The sequence below is a fragment of the Schistosoma mansoni genome (genome assembly GCF_000237925.1).
Source record: "Schistosoma mansoni, WGS project CABG00000000 data, supercontig 0138, strain Puerto Rico, whole genome shotgun sequence".
Lineage (NCBI taxonomy): Eukaryota > Metazoa > Platyhelminthes > Trematoda > Strigeidida > Schistosomatidae > Schistosoma > Schistosoma mansoni.
Genome location: NW_017386041.1, coordinates 824,270 through 841,762, shown reverse-complemented (window position 1 = coordinate 841,762; position 17,493 = coordinate 824,270). Strand labels below are relative to the sequence as shown.

The 17,493-nt window shown below is 33.9% G+C and overlaps 1 protein-coding gene across 1 annotated transcript in view; it reads right to left on the bottom strand.

The window, feature by feature from the left end:
- Positions 1-455: 455 nt before the first annotated feature.
- Positions 456-17,493, bottom strand: part of Smp_162880 (putative neutral sphingomyelinase) — a gene marked incomplete at its 3' end in the record, with an annotated part of 27,397 nt that continues 10,359 nt past the window's right edge. The window contains exons 7-9 of the mRNA XM_018788753.1: positions 12,205-12,382; positions 5,341-5,481; positions 456-814 (exon numbers count right to left, since the gene is read on the bottom strand). Coding sequence (XP_018646546.1) covers positions 456-814; positions 5,341-5,481; positions 12,205-12,382 — 678 coding nt within the window. The remainder of the gene's footprint in view (positions 815-5,340; positions 5,482-12,204; positions 12,383-17,493) is intronic.

The following is a 17,493-nucleotide window of genomic DNA, read 5'->3' as shown; positions in this document are numbered from 1 at the left end:
AAGTATATAAACATCAGTGTCAAATACAATAATTTTGCCGCTGTTCAATTTAACAATTGTGAATGATTGTATAAAAGATATACGATAATAATTTATCATTTCCGTTAATTATTTATAATCAAAAGAAGAAGAATAAGAAAAACGTCTCTGTGTGTGTGTGTGAGAAAGAGAGAGATGAATGACCAATCTTAATATCATCATTGTAATCAAAATGGATTGATTAATTGTGAAAGAATGAATATATGTATATGAAGATATAAAAAAATTGGATAATATATTTTTTTCACCTAAACAAATTCATTTTGGAGGAAAATGAAAAACGAAGAGAAGAGAAAAAAAGAAGGAACACAAAGGGGAAGAGAGAGGGGGAAATTAAAAGAAAAAAAAGATAAACTAACTAACCATAGTCATATTGAATGACAAAATATCAAGTAAATTATTCATATATATAATTATTATTTAATTAATGTAAAATCATTTGAATTATCTAATCGTGATGTTAATGTTAAAATAGAATGTTTAGCATTTTGTAAACCAGATTTTTCTATAGTTCTACCAATTAATGAACCCCAAATTAATGAGAATAATATAATACCAAGTAATATTTCAAATAAACATTTTATAATTGATGTAAATCTATCATTTGGATAAAAAAATATTAATATAACTAATAAAAATGTAATTATTATTGCCCATGTTAAATGCAATACACGACCATGTAAACATTGATTTAAACCACGAGTTAATTGTTGATCTATATCTAATAATAAATCACGTAATCGATTTAATTCACTTGTTGACATTGTTTCACCCTCTACAAGAAAAAAAGTGGTAGATGAATTAGTTCTGTATTATACTTAAATAGATATTTAATTATTGTTAGTATGAAGTAGATTCATTTTTTTGTAAACAAAAACAACTAGACAGTAATGTTGGATTATGGTTAGTAATTGAATTCATGATGTGCATTTTGCCCACTTTTGGGACTCGTCAGCCAAGTCCATCACCTGTAACGACCTAGTGATGATCCTTACATTGATATTTTAACTCCGTATTTTCCTCTTTAAACAATCGTGTTATTCATTGAGCTGTAGAGTATAGACAGCCACCAGCTTGTGCGATAAGATGTGAGAAAGGACGGAACAAATGAGACTATCCAAATTTAGTAAAAATTGGATATATTAGGCTAATCCGCTTAGGAATTACACATGCCAATAACAATGGTTCATTTCAAAATTTAATTCAGACAGGAAAGTATGAAACCTTGAGTGAATAGCAAATAATATTCTACAACGCTATTAGTTTTGTTCACAGTCCTTGATCCGAGTCCTGTGCACAGGATCGTAGATGCGCACTGCTGAGGAGTCCTGTACTAGGAAGGAATGGCCGTCCAATGCTTCCACGTTTTCAATAGTCTGACTTAAATCAGCTCATCATTTCAATGAAATCCAACAATCTCCACAACCTTATACTGAAAAAAAGCTTTAGTTGTGATGGATTTTGAATTAGAATATAGTGCATTGATGAGAATTGATTCATGACATCTCCAAACGTCAGTAAAATGACATATACTCCATACATTCTTAAGAATTAGCAACTAACGAATTTACGGACTGTTGTTATTACCATACTTATCTTAAATGTTAAAGTCTACTTGACAACATACTTTAATTATCAATTAAATAAAAATCTGCAGTTTTATCATATTATACATAACCTCGTTTATTTATATAGAAAATATTCGCCACAGATTGCTCTCAGCTAAGGTACATCTGAAAATCAAAAAGCAACAGAGAGCTGCTTTGTCTTTGTAATGGACTCGCAGTATTTAGTAATATATCAAGTTCATATGGGTTATTCTAGCTTCCGGATAGACCAGTTTATTCATTTTTCTTGAGTCAAATTTCGACCTTGTTAATTATTTATTTATTTATTTTGACAGTTTTTATGTGAGTGTATGTGTACGAATCGCTTACCCTATACATCACATATCTTCGGCTTACTTTTGTTTGGCTATAAATATTGAGTGATGCTTTATCAAAACTAGTTGGATTACTCGCCATCTCCGCTCCGCTTCTCTTTATCAACTCTTATTATGAATGTCCGTCTGGATAAACAAGTGCTTGAAATAAATTCATTCAATGCAATCTGTATTTGGTTTCATACAAACAGCATTAGACTGGGTAATATAGGGCGTTAGATGGAAGATTTATGTTCATAGCATATTCATACGTCTATCAACATTGAGATCAGATCAACGAGCTACAAAAGGCTCATTGTGAATGAGTAGCCTTGTCCTCAACAGGAATCAGACTCACAACCTTCAGATCTCACAATGAACAATTAACCCCTAGAACTACTGGGTCGGCCGTCCATTAATGCACATTTCCACTTCAAACAATTCTCAATTCAGTGCAGCGATCATACATGGCATTGATGTAGAATATTTTAATCTAGCCTTGTCTGAATTCCCCAAATGCCCTGGTACGGCCGAGAGTGGGGAGAGTCTGCTCTCTCTCTCGAAATGCTCTCATATGGCCACGCGAATATATAGCTTCTGCCAGGGAAGTCCTACTCACTGCCTTCTCGTGGCAGGGGTGTTGTTCACAAAAGTGAGAGGACGAAAAGCGAATGTCCGGCGCTTTAACCGGGTTGGTGGATGTGGAGGATCCACCTAGGGGAGTTGGAAAACCCTGATTCCAAACCGATGGTGCACATTGGCTCCAGTATCCTGAAGGATCGAATGGCGTATGAACCAACTGTTGGTCACCGGCTACCATGGGACTGCATCTCCTCACGATGCTCCACTGCCTTGTGGACTAGACCTTTAGGTCAAAGGCTCCGGGTGTGGCCCCTTAAGAAAACCACCTGCTTCAGTCTGGGCACCTGGGCAGTATCACAGCCCTCACACAAATCGAATGAGATTTGTGAGGCGCATATTTATCTGGTGCTTCCTTGTACCAATATTTATGTGTTTAAATAAATAAATAAATGTCTGAATTCCGATCGTCGCGAGCGATAAGTCAAAAATACAATTATGTCCAAAAAGCTGAATGTAAATATTATGATGAAATAGAACAAAAAAACGTCACACACCAACAAATAAAAACATTGATTACTAAAATGTACAAGTGAATCAAACAATAATTTTCTTTCAGTTAGGGAAGTTCATCTAAAATTTACAGTGTGTTGAGAAACTACAGGGGACTCGCCATCATTCTCTACTGCGAGCCATGTTTCAAGTCATGTTTCATGGTCTCTAAGGTAGATGAAAGTAAGAAGCACAATAAGAAAAACGTTGGTATATGTATAATTTTTACATAGGAAGATTCTAGAGTCTTCTCCAAGTATCGACTAGCACTGATTGGATATGAATTAGCCCATCAGTGTGCACCAACGCAATCGTGCATGGAACCTGCTTTGATCCAATCTATATCCCTCTAACACCTCCCATTTGAGCAAATTCGTAGGATCGGATGCTGGGAGTCCAACTGCAACCGAGTGACTGGCCTGTGCTTTCGATTTCTCCATCGACTAAGCAATAAAGAAAAGTTGTATCACTCTTTGCTTGAACAGAAACTGACCTGTCTGTTCCGGGCGTTTTCATTTTAAAGGTGTCCAGCAGAACGTCGAGAGGTACTCGATGTCGAGTCTCGTTGCCGGCTATTGAAGTTGCTTTCAATTGGTTAGTATGACGTACCCACACTTATGAGCCAAGTGACACCTCATAAACCACATTCCCTTTCTTTTGCACGATCCGACCAGCTGTCCATGTAGGGTGTTTTCCACGATAGTCTATACGAAGTAACTTTTGACCCACTGTGAACAACCGTCTTTGTGCCCCATGATATCGATCGAACAGCTTCTCCATCGATACGTTTTGTTGTGACTCAAGAGCTGGCGTCGGACGAATGACATCGAAATGTGTTCGTATTTTTCTGCTAAGTACAGCTTCTGCTGGAGAGACCCCGTTAATCGTCTGAGGGGTTCAGTGTAGAGCGATAAATATGCAGCAACTTCTCTAAGATCTCTTCAATGGTCCCCTCCCCTTTCGATTTTTTTCAGAGCATTTTTAAATGTACTAACAAATCGTTCCACTTGACCATTGGATTGGGAATAGAGTGGAGGTGTTCGGGGATGAATGATTCCGTTCTGCCGACAAATTTGTGAGGAGATAGTGGACATAAATTGTGATCCATTGTTGCTAACTATCAGTTCTGGGGCACCGAAACGACTGAGTAGTTGACGTACTTTTCTGACTGTGCAACTTGCAGTTGGTTGTTTCATGAAAACAATTTCTGGCTACTTGTTGTATGCATCAACTACCAGAAGGTAAGTTAGTCCATGAAGTGGGCCAGCAAGGTCCAAGTGTATACGATGTCACGGTGACTGTGGTATCGGCCATGATTGCAGCTCTGCTTTTCGCGGTGCTTTCGTTGCTAATGCACATTTGGTACACGAACGGGACAGCTGCTCCCCTTGGTTGTCTAAATGCGGCCAGCATACATAACTTCATGCTAGTGCTTAAATGAGATTTATTCCAGGATATCTTGCGTGATACTGTTCAAGCACTGGTGGTTGCAGCTTTTTTGGGATTATGACACGTTCGGCAAACATCAGGTAGTCGTCGATGACTGAGTCTACGCTGGTAAAACTGTTGAAGCTCTGTGAAGCTGATCTTCGAGTGCCACCCTTCTAGGTGAGAGACTTTCTGACTTCTTGTAGGACTGGATCTCGAAGAGTTTCATCTCTAACTTCATCTGACAACACTGGAGTATTCTTAATGGCATCTGCTACTAAACTCCGTATTTCTGGATCTACTGCTGTGGAGGTAATGATTATGTTCTCTGGTTCAGGGTGTCGAACTCCAATTAATCGAGAGAGAGCGTCGGCTTGACGGATAGTATTTGTCGACTGATACTTGATATTGAAATCATAGCTCAGGAGCATTGTTGCTCAGCGCTCAGCCGTAAAGATAGGTATTTCTTTCTAGACTGCTAGTGGTGAACATTCAACCAACCGCTAGCTCGGCGTTCAATGGCACAATACCAACTTCAATCACTTTGAGATAAAACGCAACAATCGTCTAAGGCCATTGATGACAACTGATTAATTCCGACATGTTTGAACTACAACAGTCACAACACACTAAAACTCTATGAACATGATGATCTTTGTGAGCTGAATATTATAGTTTATTTGATGGGATCTTATGCTGATTGATTCGATTCACAAAAACGAATTTACGAATACAATCTACGGACAATCATGATGATTATAATTTTAATCACATAACTACATGATAAGAACAAACACAGACAATCAAGTAGAAACATATACCTGGTTTGACGGGATTGCGTAATCTTGTAATAGTAAAGCTTGCGGCTACACCTTCGTGATCGGAGTAATGTAAACCATGTGGGTCGCCAGGTACTTTACGCATATCTAACCAACACGAATTACAGACAAGTTTAGCATAGGCTATAGTAAAACAAAAATTAGGTAAAAAGACAATTCATAAAATATTTTAGCTTTTTTATTAAGGATGATTAAAAAACGAAGTAAATATTTTATTACTGTGATATATCATTGTTCAAGCAATGTATAAACATATACAATACTATTTGTTCTAATACTGAACAATATTCGTATATACAATGAAAACACACTTTTATATTATGAAGTTATTAATATGATACAAAACAATTAAACATCAACCTTATTTCATATTATGGGATCAGAGGTAGTTAACGGCAAACTGTGAGCATGGATACTATGCTGGTTGAGACTCATCGGCAAGGTGTACCTGCAATCTTGAGGCAAATGATGCATTCTGTTGGGTTCAAATCAGTGTCACTCAGTCTCACGGTTCAAGACGTTATCACTGAGCTATTTGGACTGTGACTGATTTCGTAAAGTCCTTAGATAATTGTACTGATTGGTCCTTTGGTAATGAAAATGTCATATTTGTTGTCTTTAGGCGGTGATCGAACTATTCAATTAAAATGTGTTCAAAGTAATTTGGATGATGAGATTTGAGGAGATAAAAATTCGATGAAACTGTGCTCCTTTGATCGATTTTTCGCCATATCGTTAACTTTAATCGTTGCTTAAAAGTATTAAATGATAAAGAACATGGTGGACTTAAGAAAAGAATAAATCAGAAAGTATGCATTCGTTAAAACTATTTATCTTATTCTAAATTTTGAGTTAAACACTGTTCTTAAGATGTTTTTATTTCATTTGTTCTATAATAAACTGTATTTTGCACTTAGATTATCAATTACATTCGACATTATTTCTAATTTGACGCTACGTATCTTGTTTGTTTGTTGTTAATAAACTGATTTAAAATGTAGTAGTAACTTGAATCGACGCACATCTGTGATCAGTTTTACTGTAATGATAACTGATGGTATAAACACCAAATGATTACAAATAATGTACATATTTTTTTCGGATCATATAGGATTATGTCACCTTCCTCTCTAAAATCTTAGATGAAGAAGTTTACCTCCAGGAGCATAATCTTTGATAAGATTAAAAAATGATGAAAGTGAGTATCTCTAACGAATATTATTCAGAAGATAGTTTTTCTTGAGGTTTGACTCCGTCAAAAATATTCGATTAAACACAGTACGACAATGTGTCTCTTACTACAACTTACAACGATGAGCACAGTTGAAAAACTTATCAGGCTAAGGAATATGGTTACAGACGAAAATCAACAAACATTTAAATGCTCCAAACACATGTCCAATAGTAATAATTCAATCATTATTATCTAACCCACTCATGTTCATATCTTAGTTTACGTTAGTATCTTCTTTTTTTCCAGTAGTTCTTTTTAGAGATTGTTCAAGAATATTCTTGCGTTGTTCCTTTGTACTATTTAGAGTTGTAAAATTTTGATTTGGTATTTTATTCTCTGAAGAAGTGGTTTACACTAAGTCACGAAACGTCAGAAAATCTAATTTTTCTATTCATTGGGATATTACAAATATCTTATTTTATTTACAACAGTCTACTTAACGTTCAATTTATTCGAAGTTGTCAAATCAAACCTTAGTAATGATACTTATAATATATCGATATTTTTTGTTGTACACATATAGAAAAAAATTTCAAAATGTGTGTTTCCTTTTGTAACACTAATCGAATACATATTTTAAAGTATTACTATAATATAAGTCATCCAAAAGTTCACTGATATCAAATGAATGATAAAAGTGTCAAAAGTCTAGAATAACACACAGACTAACATAACTTAATACTTTAAACTTTAAGTATCTCAGTAACCAAATACAAAATACAAATGAAAAATGTGTTATTTTTTTTGTTTTCTGATAAGTAAACTTTCAGTTTGTCCCGTATTTGTTTGTTTGGTATTTTTGTTTCCACGTAACTATTTATTTCATAAGTTAAATCATTTAGAAAATGACGTTCGTTTTTATCAACGCATATTATTCAGACAGATTATATATATGCATAAATATATCACTAAGTAACATCGTAAAAAAAAGAACTCACATATATTGAATAATCAATCAGAAAATGAAGATAGAATTTATCAGTGATGACCTAAAAATTTGCATAGTTTCAGTTTTTACAATAATCCTCTATTCTGAACTTAAACACTCTGGATATTTTTTCAATGATTAATTGATTTTTCAATCTCATAGTTACTAATAAAAATGTATTATATAGTTTAATTTTATTTTGAACTGATTTATTTTCAGAGTATTAAGTATTTCTGAAAAGGATCAAACATATCTTATAATTCTCACGCGCCTCCAAATGCCCTGGTACTGCTGAGAGTGGGGAGAGTCTGCTCTCCCTCTCGAAATGCTCTCACATGACCACACGTATATATAGCCTCTGCCAGGGAAGTCCTACTCACTGCCTTCTCGTGCCACAGGTGTTATTTACGAAAGTGAGAGGACGAAAAGCGAATGTCCGGCACTTTATCCGGGTTGGTGGACACGGAAAGTCACCTAGGGGAATTGGAAAACCCTGATTCTAAACCGATGGTACACATGGGCTCCAGTATCCTGATGGAACAAATTGTGTATGAACCAATCGTTGGTTCCCGGCTACCATGGGACTGCATCTCCTCACGATGCTCCACTGCCTTGTGGATCAGACCTTTAGGTCAAAGGATCCGGGTGTGACCTCCTAAGAAAACCGCCTGCTTCAGTTTGGGCACCCAGGCAGTATCACAGCCCTCACACAAACCAAATGAGATTTGTGCGGCGCATACATATCTGGTGCCTCTTTGTACCAATATTTCTGTGTTTAAATGAATAAATAATATAATAGTGTAAGAAATAGTAGTGATATAAGCATTACTGATTGTTCTCTCAATTTTTTTAAGAATGAGTAATATATCATCAAAATTAGTAATCATCTAATGAAACTTAGAAATATTTAAGTAAAATATTTTTATATAGTTGAAATCATGAGTCAATTGAAGGTAGATCACCATGGAAAACCTGGAAGCACTGAACGGCCGTTTCATCTTATTATGGGACTCCTCAGCAGTGCGCATCCACGATCCCGCCACGCGAGATTCGAACCCAGGACCTATCAGTGCTGAGGAGTCCCACAATAGAACGAAATGGCCGTACAGTGCTTACAGGTTTTTCATGAAGTCTAGCTTCAATTGATTCATGATTTGAACTATATAAAATTGCTAAAATCTCCACAAAACCCCCTTCTGATATATTTTTGTTTAGAAATCAAAAAAACAACCTTCTTAAAATGTACAGTTCACAAAAAGATAATTGAAAATTGTCTATTATACATCGATTGTTTTTACATTTTAAATATTAACAGAAATGATTAATTATGTAGCAATCTTTTTATTTGCAAGTTAACATCAACTGGAGAAGTGTTGGAAAATTTAAGGGAGGTGAGTTGTAAGTGTGCACTGATGAGGAGTTTCAGATGATAAGTGAAACAGTTTACACTACTTTATTTTAAAAATGATCATGTTGGACTAATTAACTTCACTTGATTTGATACTAGTGACAACGATAATAATGAACTGGAAACCAACTATATTTTAAGAGAAGCCAGTGTAAAATTGTACAAATGTAAGCATAGAAACGTTTATTGTAAAACGAATGACTGAAGAAACATCCAAAATGTTCTAGATTTATTCAGTAGCATCGACTTTTCAATTACTAACCAATCAGTATATTCGGAATCAGAAAACAATAAGCATTCGACTGTTAGAAAAATATTATCCTAACATCAATGGTTCAGTCTAAATGAAATCAATGTGATGAAACATCATACTTACATTATACACTTAACTCAATCGGTTATAATCAACATTGGGCTTGACATAAATGTACATTAACACAAGTTCTAATACGAAATTAGTAGAATAAAATAAAATTAACAAAATGAATAGAAAAGCAGTTCGAATAATAGTAATATTAATGACTAAACTTTGATAATGTACTTAGAAAAAGAGAAATGAGAAGATACGCATAACGCAATATTGAAACTCAAGATCTAGAGCACGATTAGGAGTGTCAGTGTGACTGATTCTAGGTCACATTTAATTACTGATTGCAGTTATTTTCTTGAACATTAAGTCAGATAGTTTGCAGCTACCAACATGGATAAGTCCAATAGTCAATAACTTCTTACAAAAATATTATAACGGTAATTACATTTATTCTTAAGTCTAACAAACTAAAATTCTCAGTATAGGATTGTGGAGATTGTTGAGTTTTTAATTGAGATCATGAACTGATCAATGTTAGACCACCATGTCTGTTGTGTGGCAGTTACTCACTGACGACAATGGAGGACGGTCGTACAATATCGTGGATTAGTTGAAGTTAGACATTAACACACATGGATTCCGGCTCAGTAGTTTAGAAGTTAAGCGTTAGCACGCGAAACTGAAGAGCCCGAGTTTGACTCCCGCGCGCTGGATCGTAGATGAGCACTACTGAGATGTCCCATACTAGGATGAAACGACCATCCAGTGCTTCCAGGTTTTCAATCGTGGTCTAACATTTATCAGTTCATGATCTCAATTTAAAAATGAAATTCATATTATTTACATTACTATTTCTTTTTGTTGAAATACATACCTAAAAGCTACTTACATAGATAGCATCTAAATCAGATTTATAAAATGTATTCATACCCATGAATACATATGTATAGTGTTATATTCCGTGGAGATTTATGAATGGTGACTTAGAGAACTATTTATGGATCAATATGATATGTATATTTCCTATTGTATAATTTTTAAGTAAATAAACTTTTCATATTCGTTTTTCTATTATTATGAACTTTATTTTGACCTATGAACTATTATCATACGATTTACCATTCTTGAGTTATCCCCAGTCTATTAATTACCGTTCCCCCTATTCACAGCCACATTTGGGTGAATCTTGTACAAATGTTATTTTCTATTTTATAGTACGAGGTGGTCAGTTTGTTTGGTATATAAACTCAGTATGTTTGAGAATCATGATTCATATTTGTTATTGGTGTTCTGGACTTAACTGTCTGGGCTAGGTAGAAAGCAGGACTGATTAGTATTCGAGACTGCTCATACGGTTTTTGGTGTATCATTGCTCTGATCAATACATTCACTCCTCTCACATTGGAGGGGATTATCACATCATATATTTAACAGGGCACCTACGCATTCAATCAATATAACATATAAGCATAGAGTAACATATTTTTCTTTCAAAAAACAATTCACAATAATAATTTTTTTTAATATGAATAAAAATAGTGTTGTATTTGATTTTGGTTATATTATGCCATATATCAAATGATATTACAAATATATAATCTATTTTTTTTCCTACACAAATACTATTTTTAATAATATCCGAAAATAGTAATTATGCATTGGTGATTTCTTGTTTGTTTGTTTGGTTGGTTGGTTTTTTGCCTACTTATTCTATTTAAATGTACTTCAACATTAGTAACAAGTAAGCATATACATACATAAATACTCATGGCTCTGATGAATCATACATGTATGGTAATAATGATGAGAGAAATATTTTTTTAAAAAAACCCATCGTTTGCAAATATCTATTAATGAATATTTTAATTATGGTGCATAATATTGCTGTCATTACTATTATTCATTGAATTAATTTAATTCTTTTAATTTATGAATGACAAATTTATTTTATTGATTTGTTTATTTGAACACATAAATATTGGTACAAGGAAGCACCAGATGTATATGCACCACATAAAAAATTGTCATTTCATTTAATTCTTGGAAGGCTATAATACTGCCCGGGTGCTAAGACTGAAGCAGGTGGTTTTCGTAGAGGGCCACACCCTGAGCCTTCGACCTAAAGGTTTGATCCACAAAGCAGTAGAGCATCGTGAGGAGGTGCAGTCCCCGAGCTGTACATGAATAGTATCTAGATTTTCTGCTAGTTGATCCTTCCATTTTTATGTTTACTACACTGTCTTCTTATTTACAAACTAAGTAATGCCAAGTCAAATTTTAGGAAAAGAAACATCATACAACTAGATCTCTCGAAAAATATTGATTTATTATAGCAAAAAAGACATACTGAACTCTGAAGTTATTGTGTAATCACGAGTGTTCTTACACAATGACAATTTGGTTATGAATGCTGTCGATCAAGTTACAATGTGGGTACTACTATGAGTTGCTCGACATCGCACGCATTATGATGAGCTTCAAGATCATAGGCACGCCTTCCTGACACATGCCAAATAACACGAAGCTTTCTTCCAGAGTTTCAACTTCCACCTTACATTTAAGATAGACTTTTCTCAATTAAGAAGGTTCATCCTACTTTTATGAAGAATGTAGTGTAAAACAAAAACAAAACTGACATTATTTTTCTTACTTATATACTAGTGAACGATATAATCTCTAGGACATCAACTAAGGTGATTCTTAAGGACCAATTTAATAATGACCGCACAAAACTGTTTTGTTTCATACAGTGAACAATTACCTACTTTTTCTACCTATTCTTAGTATTAGCGAATAAGGCACAGTGAAGAGGCTGATAAAACGGTGTGTTCGTAAGTCAGTTTCATCCGAAAAAACGATAACGATGGAACCAAGTGACTAATTAATAAACATAACGGGATATAAAACTAAAATAAAAGAGATAAATTAATCCAATAACAACAATATCATCACCATCATTATCTTACATGGTATATAAAATGAATCTATTATTGATGGACCAGAACGATAAAATATGTAATCTAATCTTTCACCATTTCCATAAGTATTTGTCCACAGTTGATTACGATAAGGATTATCAGCTCGATCACACGTACATCCTTCTGACTCTAGATCTGTAATATTTGTATTCTTCAAAGCAACAGTCTACATATATGCACATATTTTTTATGTTATGGAGGAAAAAGAATGAAAAACATACGAAAAATCAGTAATTTTAATTTTTTTGAAAAAAACATTGTCACTATTAATTTTTTAAATGATACATTAGTCAAACCGACTCATCTGTGATTATTGCATGAGGATTTCAGTCCTTCATTATAAACTCAGATGGAAAGCGATAGAAACCGGTCAGATAGAATTATGTTTAATCTCAAAACCCTAGCTAGTGTCACATTCAATCTAACATTTGAAACCCGAATACTATACTTAAAGATCTCTGAAGTTAATCTAGCTGGTCTAAACCCATTTCCTCGCTTCAGACTAGCTATGGCCTTTCCGAATTCATCAAGTCGACAGGTTTACCTCAATCTTTCATTCAGAATGTTTGGAAATAGTGTTTAACCACATAGTAGCTAAAGTTCAGCTGAGCTGTTTTTGGAGAGTTCCACTCATCATCCCAATCGTCCAGCCTGACAGTAGACCAAAGTTTATGCTTTTAATGAGATCGTTGCACTAACAACTGACTTTGTGATACCTGTGTCCCTGATAAGTCTGAACAGTTACCTATTTATTATCGATGCACTCAGCCTGTCCCATTTCTTTTATTTTTGTCATCAACCACTGCTCAAAATCATATTACTTCTGTTTTCATAGCCGTCTCGATATTTTACCAAGCTTAACATTATTCTCATGACAGACCAAAAGTCTCTTTATTTGTTTTAGAAATACAACCTTGATCATTCCATAATCAAGCTTAACGCTAAAGGGTATTTCTGTTAGACACATACACACACCACAACACGATCAGAGTCTAAATATGGGCTCCAGAACGAGATAGGTTCTCTTATCGAGCCGCCCTAACTATAGTTGATGTAAATATGGTTTATTCGTGTCGATTTTATGGGTAATCACGTCAAATGTCTCCTTTTATTCTTGACAATGATTTTGTTAGAAACAAAGTGTTACCTGAGAATAGTTTCAGCATGCCCTTCTTTTTATCTGTTCGGTGATCTGGGACGCTGAAAGGCATATCTAATTATTTTCTAGCTTGATTTACCCTAACCAATTGACCATTAAAATAATCTCCTACGATTACTGTTTGAGGATTTAGCTTTTTTAATATGGTTATAAAGCATCATGTAAACTTCATTTTTTACTTCTGTCAAGGTGGAATGTGTTATATACTAGAAAAGAAGTAAGTACGGATAACTTACGGGACCTTTTATTGGACTATTATTCTATGTATATTCCTATTGTATAACTATTCAGTAACTAGAATATCTATATCTATATTCATCTTATTACAAGCTTCATTTTGACCTATTGATTATTAGTATATGATTTACTGTTCATAAATTATACTCGGTTTATAGAATACTGTCCCCCACGCTTGCAGCCACATTTGGCTTGATTTTGTACAAATATTATTTTCTATTTTAAGGTGTGATGTGGTCTGCCTGTCTGGTATATAAACAAAGTATGCTTGAAATAAACGATTCGCATAACAGCAGCTTCTATTGGTGTTCTGGACTCAAGTGGAAGGGCTAGGCGGATTAAGGACCAATAAGGACGCGAGATTACTCATACTGATTGGACGTCCTTGATTGTCACAGTGTTAAGGTCGGAGAAGTATTTCTATTGGTGGATAATTCACGCGAGTTACGTCCTTGTTTAATTTGTAAGGTCAAAACAAATTAGCGACGACCTTGAACAAATCATAACAGAATGAGTGAGAGGGTATACGGCGACGAGGGTTAACGGTATTTATCTTAATCCGTTCAAGTATTTAACTGTTCTGTTTATCTGGGGAGCACACAAGCGACTGTTTATTGAAGTATATCCCAGAAGAGCTTATTGTATTATGGGGCTTAATACAGCTTTTATGTTAACCAGGGCACGATAAGTAGGGATGAAGTCCCCAGATGTACGAAAAGTAAGTGGTTTTCATTCACCATTGATTCAATGAGGTCATGTGGATGTTTCGGAGAGCAATATATATATATATATATATATATATACCACAATATTCTAGAGTCCTAACTAGTCAATTAGTAAGCTCTAACACTCAGTAATACATATAAAGACATATACATTTGACAAATAACCAACAGTGAATAATGTAGCTAATTTGCCAAGTAAGTGTTTCTTTCTCATCAGTTCACTTGTAGAAACTAGTTATACCACTAAGCTGCTTAAAATGAAATATAGCAAGATTTGGTACTATCGATTAAAAACCAATAATTTTAACCTCCATAACTACTGCCTCTTTAAAAAATAATCAAGAATATACACAAAAAGAAAATTCTCCACACATTAAAAACTGTCATTATTAGCATATGATAGTATATATAATAATGTACAGATCATAATAAATAGCAAATTATCATATTACTTCTAATAGATAGTTTATTCAATCTAATATAAAATCAGCTGATGATAGATCAATAATAATTCTTTTTTACAAATATTATATTTATCACACGAGTTAACCACATGAATATTCTGAAAGAACTACTCCCACTACGATACTATGATAATGATGATGATATCTTATTCACCTTACTTTTTATGAAGTAAAATTACATAAGATTATATAGAAACATGAAAATATGCACATTTAGTTGTAATTTTTACTTAGTTGGAAAGATTTTCATCAACTATGATGTTTCTTTCATAAATCCTGTAGGAAGGCTATTTTCCATAAATGTATCCCTATAATATATACAAATATGTATATATTTAATATTATGAATAAAAATGTAGGCTCCGTTTATTTTCCAACAATTTAAGATGTGATTGATTGGGAAAAAGTTTCCATTACGAATGAATATCATTTGTAGAAGACTAACGATAATCAAAAGACTACATAATTGGACTGATTTTAAACAATTTTTCCTCTTTTCTCATGCGTAAGTTCTAGATATAAATTATCAACTTGTGAAAAAAATAGTTGATACATCAGCCATGAGTCTTTGTAGATAACAGACTTGAGGATAGTATCTACATTAATAATCTGAAATTGATTTAAGCTCAAAATGCTACTTTTACCATTGGCTACGTTATAAAGTTACTATTATATGTATGGTCACATGTTAAATGATCCAGACAGAATCAAAACTTCGTATTGGTGAAGGGTTTTAACCCTGATAACAATACTGAAAATTCACCGGTTGATTTTAATCGATAATGAAAACAAATCTAAAGCACTTCCTTTACATCGAAAAATAACCATAGAGTACTGGATAGCTGTTTTGTGCTAGCATGAAACTCCTCAGAAGTGAGCATCAATGACTCCAACACAGATAGAACCCGGGTCCTTCCAGTCTTCCAGAAAACGTACAATGGACTATATTCAGAGCAGCAATTATTAGGTAATTAAGACAGTTGAATTTCAAATGGGTTACTGGTCCGAACCCTGCTAAACTTATACCAGTCTTGACATCCAAGTAGTACCACTAGTTCTCAAATAAAAATATATAGCCTAATATAATGACTTAATACACGAAACTGCACTCGAATACCAAGTTGGAGAAAAATATCATAGTAAGTACTTAATAACTAGTGTAATGAGAAGGCATTTCACAACACAGTGACAGACAACAGCAGAATACATTATGACAATATAACGTTCTGAGCTGTCACGTTTACTGAACAATACGAAAAGACAAAGAAATGGAAAACCGAAAATAAATATGGAACAAATCAGTAACAGAATAACAAAATGGTCAAGAATTAATTATTTTAGTCAAGTTAAATTAGATGGGGCACGTTAGAACTCATGACTTACAACTTGAAAGCTAATTATCTTAACTATTAATCTACTGCTGAATAGTGAATGAACCTAAATCATAATGGTTAACTTGTAAACTATATCATGTAGTGTTTCTCATCGCGCTATGTTGATTATATTCTGACAGCCTTGGAAAATTTACAAAGTATCTTTCGTCTTAAACGTTTCATGATACGTTAGGGAAAATAAGTGGATTCGCAAAACATTCTAACAATAAAAAATAACTTAACAATGTATAGCATATCGAAACATAATTCAGTTTACTTCCATATTAAGCAAATATATTGCTAACTGTTAATTAGAACAACATATGTAAGCGAACAATTGTTTTCAATTAGATCGTCATCAGGCTTTACTCTAATATACATGAATATTTATATGAAAATGTTAGACCAATCAAGGCTGAGTCAATAATCACAATGAAAAAGAATACGTTACCAAGCATAATAATAGTTCTCTTCAGGTTCTACAATTATATATCCAAATTAATAATCCGAAAAATGGCCAGGTTAAAGGCAAAGTACATCGTTTAATGCATGTAAATTTAGGAATGTCAAATCAAATAGAATAAAATTGTTAATGTTGATATGACTCATATAGAATGTTAACTTGAATCTGTATATATGTAAAGTGAAAATTTAAGATCTGTGATCAGAATATAAATATGGGTCGGATAGGGTGAGAGAGATATGATTGAAACTGCAGTTCCGATTAATGTCTTGAAAGAGTTATTACTGAAATGCACCATGAATGTAAATTTCAAATTCAACGGTGAAATATTTAGACAAACAGATGGTGTGGCAATGGGTTCACCTCTGGGCCCTATACTAGCTGATATATTTCTAGCTAAACTAGAGAACAGTCATCTGAAAAAGATTATTCAAGAATTCAAATTTTACTGCAGATATATGGATGACACATTCATCCTGTGTAAAGATAATATTTCACAACAACATGTGCTTAGACAGTTTAACGAAGTGCATCCAGCCATCCAGTTTACATCGGAGGAAGAGAGTGATGGCCGATTAGCCTTTTTAGACGTTCTCTTAACTAAGAGATCAGATGGATCGTTAAGAAGAAACATGAACAGAAAAAGTACTTGGACTGGACAGTATACACACTTCCTTAGCTTTGTACCTCTACAGTACAAGCGAAACCTAATCAAAGCCCTTAGCTATCGAATACGCACTATATGTTCGGCGGATGTAGTTGACAATGAGCTAAACACATTGCATAATGCTCTAAGGGAGAACGGGTATCCCAGAAAATTTATAATTAAATATATGATCTTTAAAGTGAAAATTGG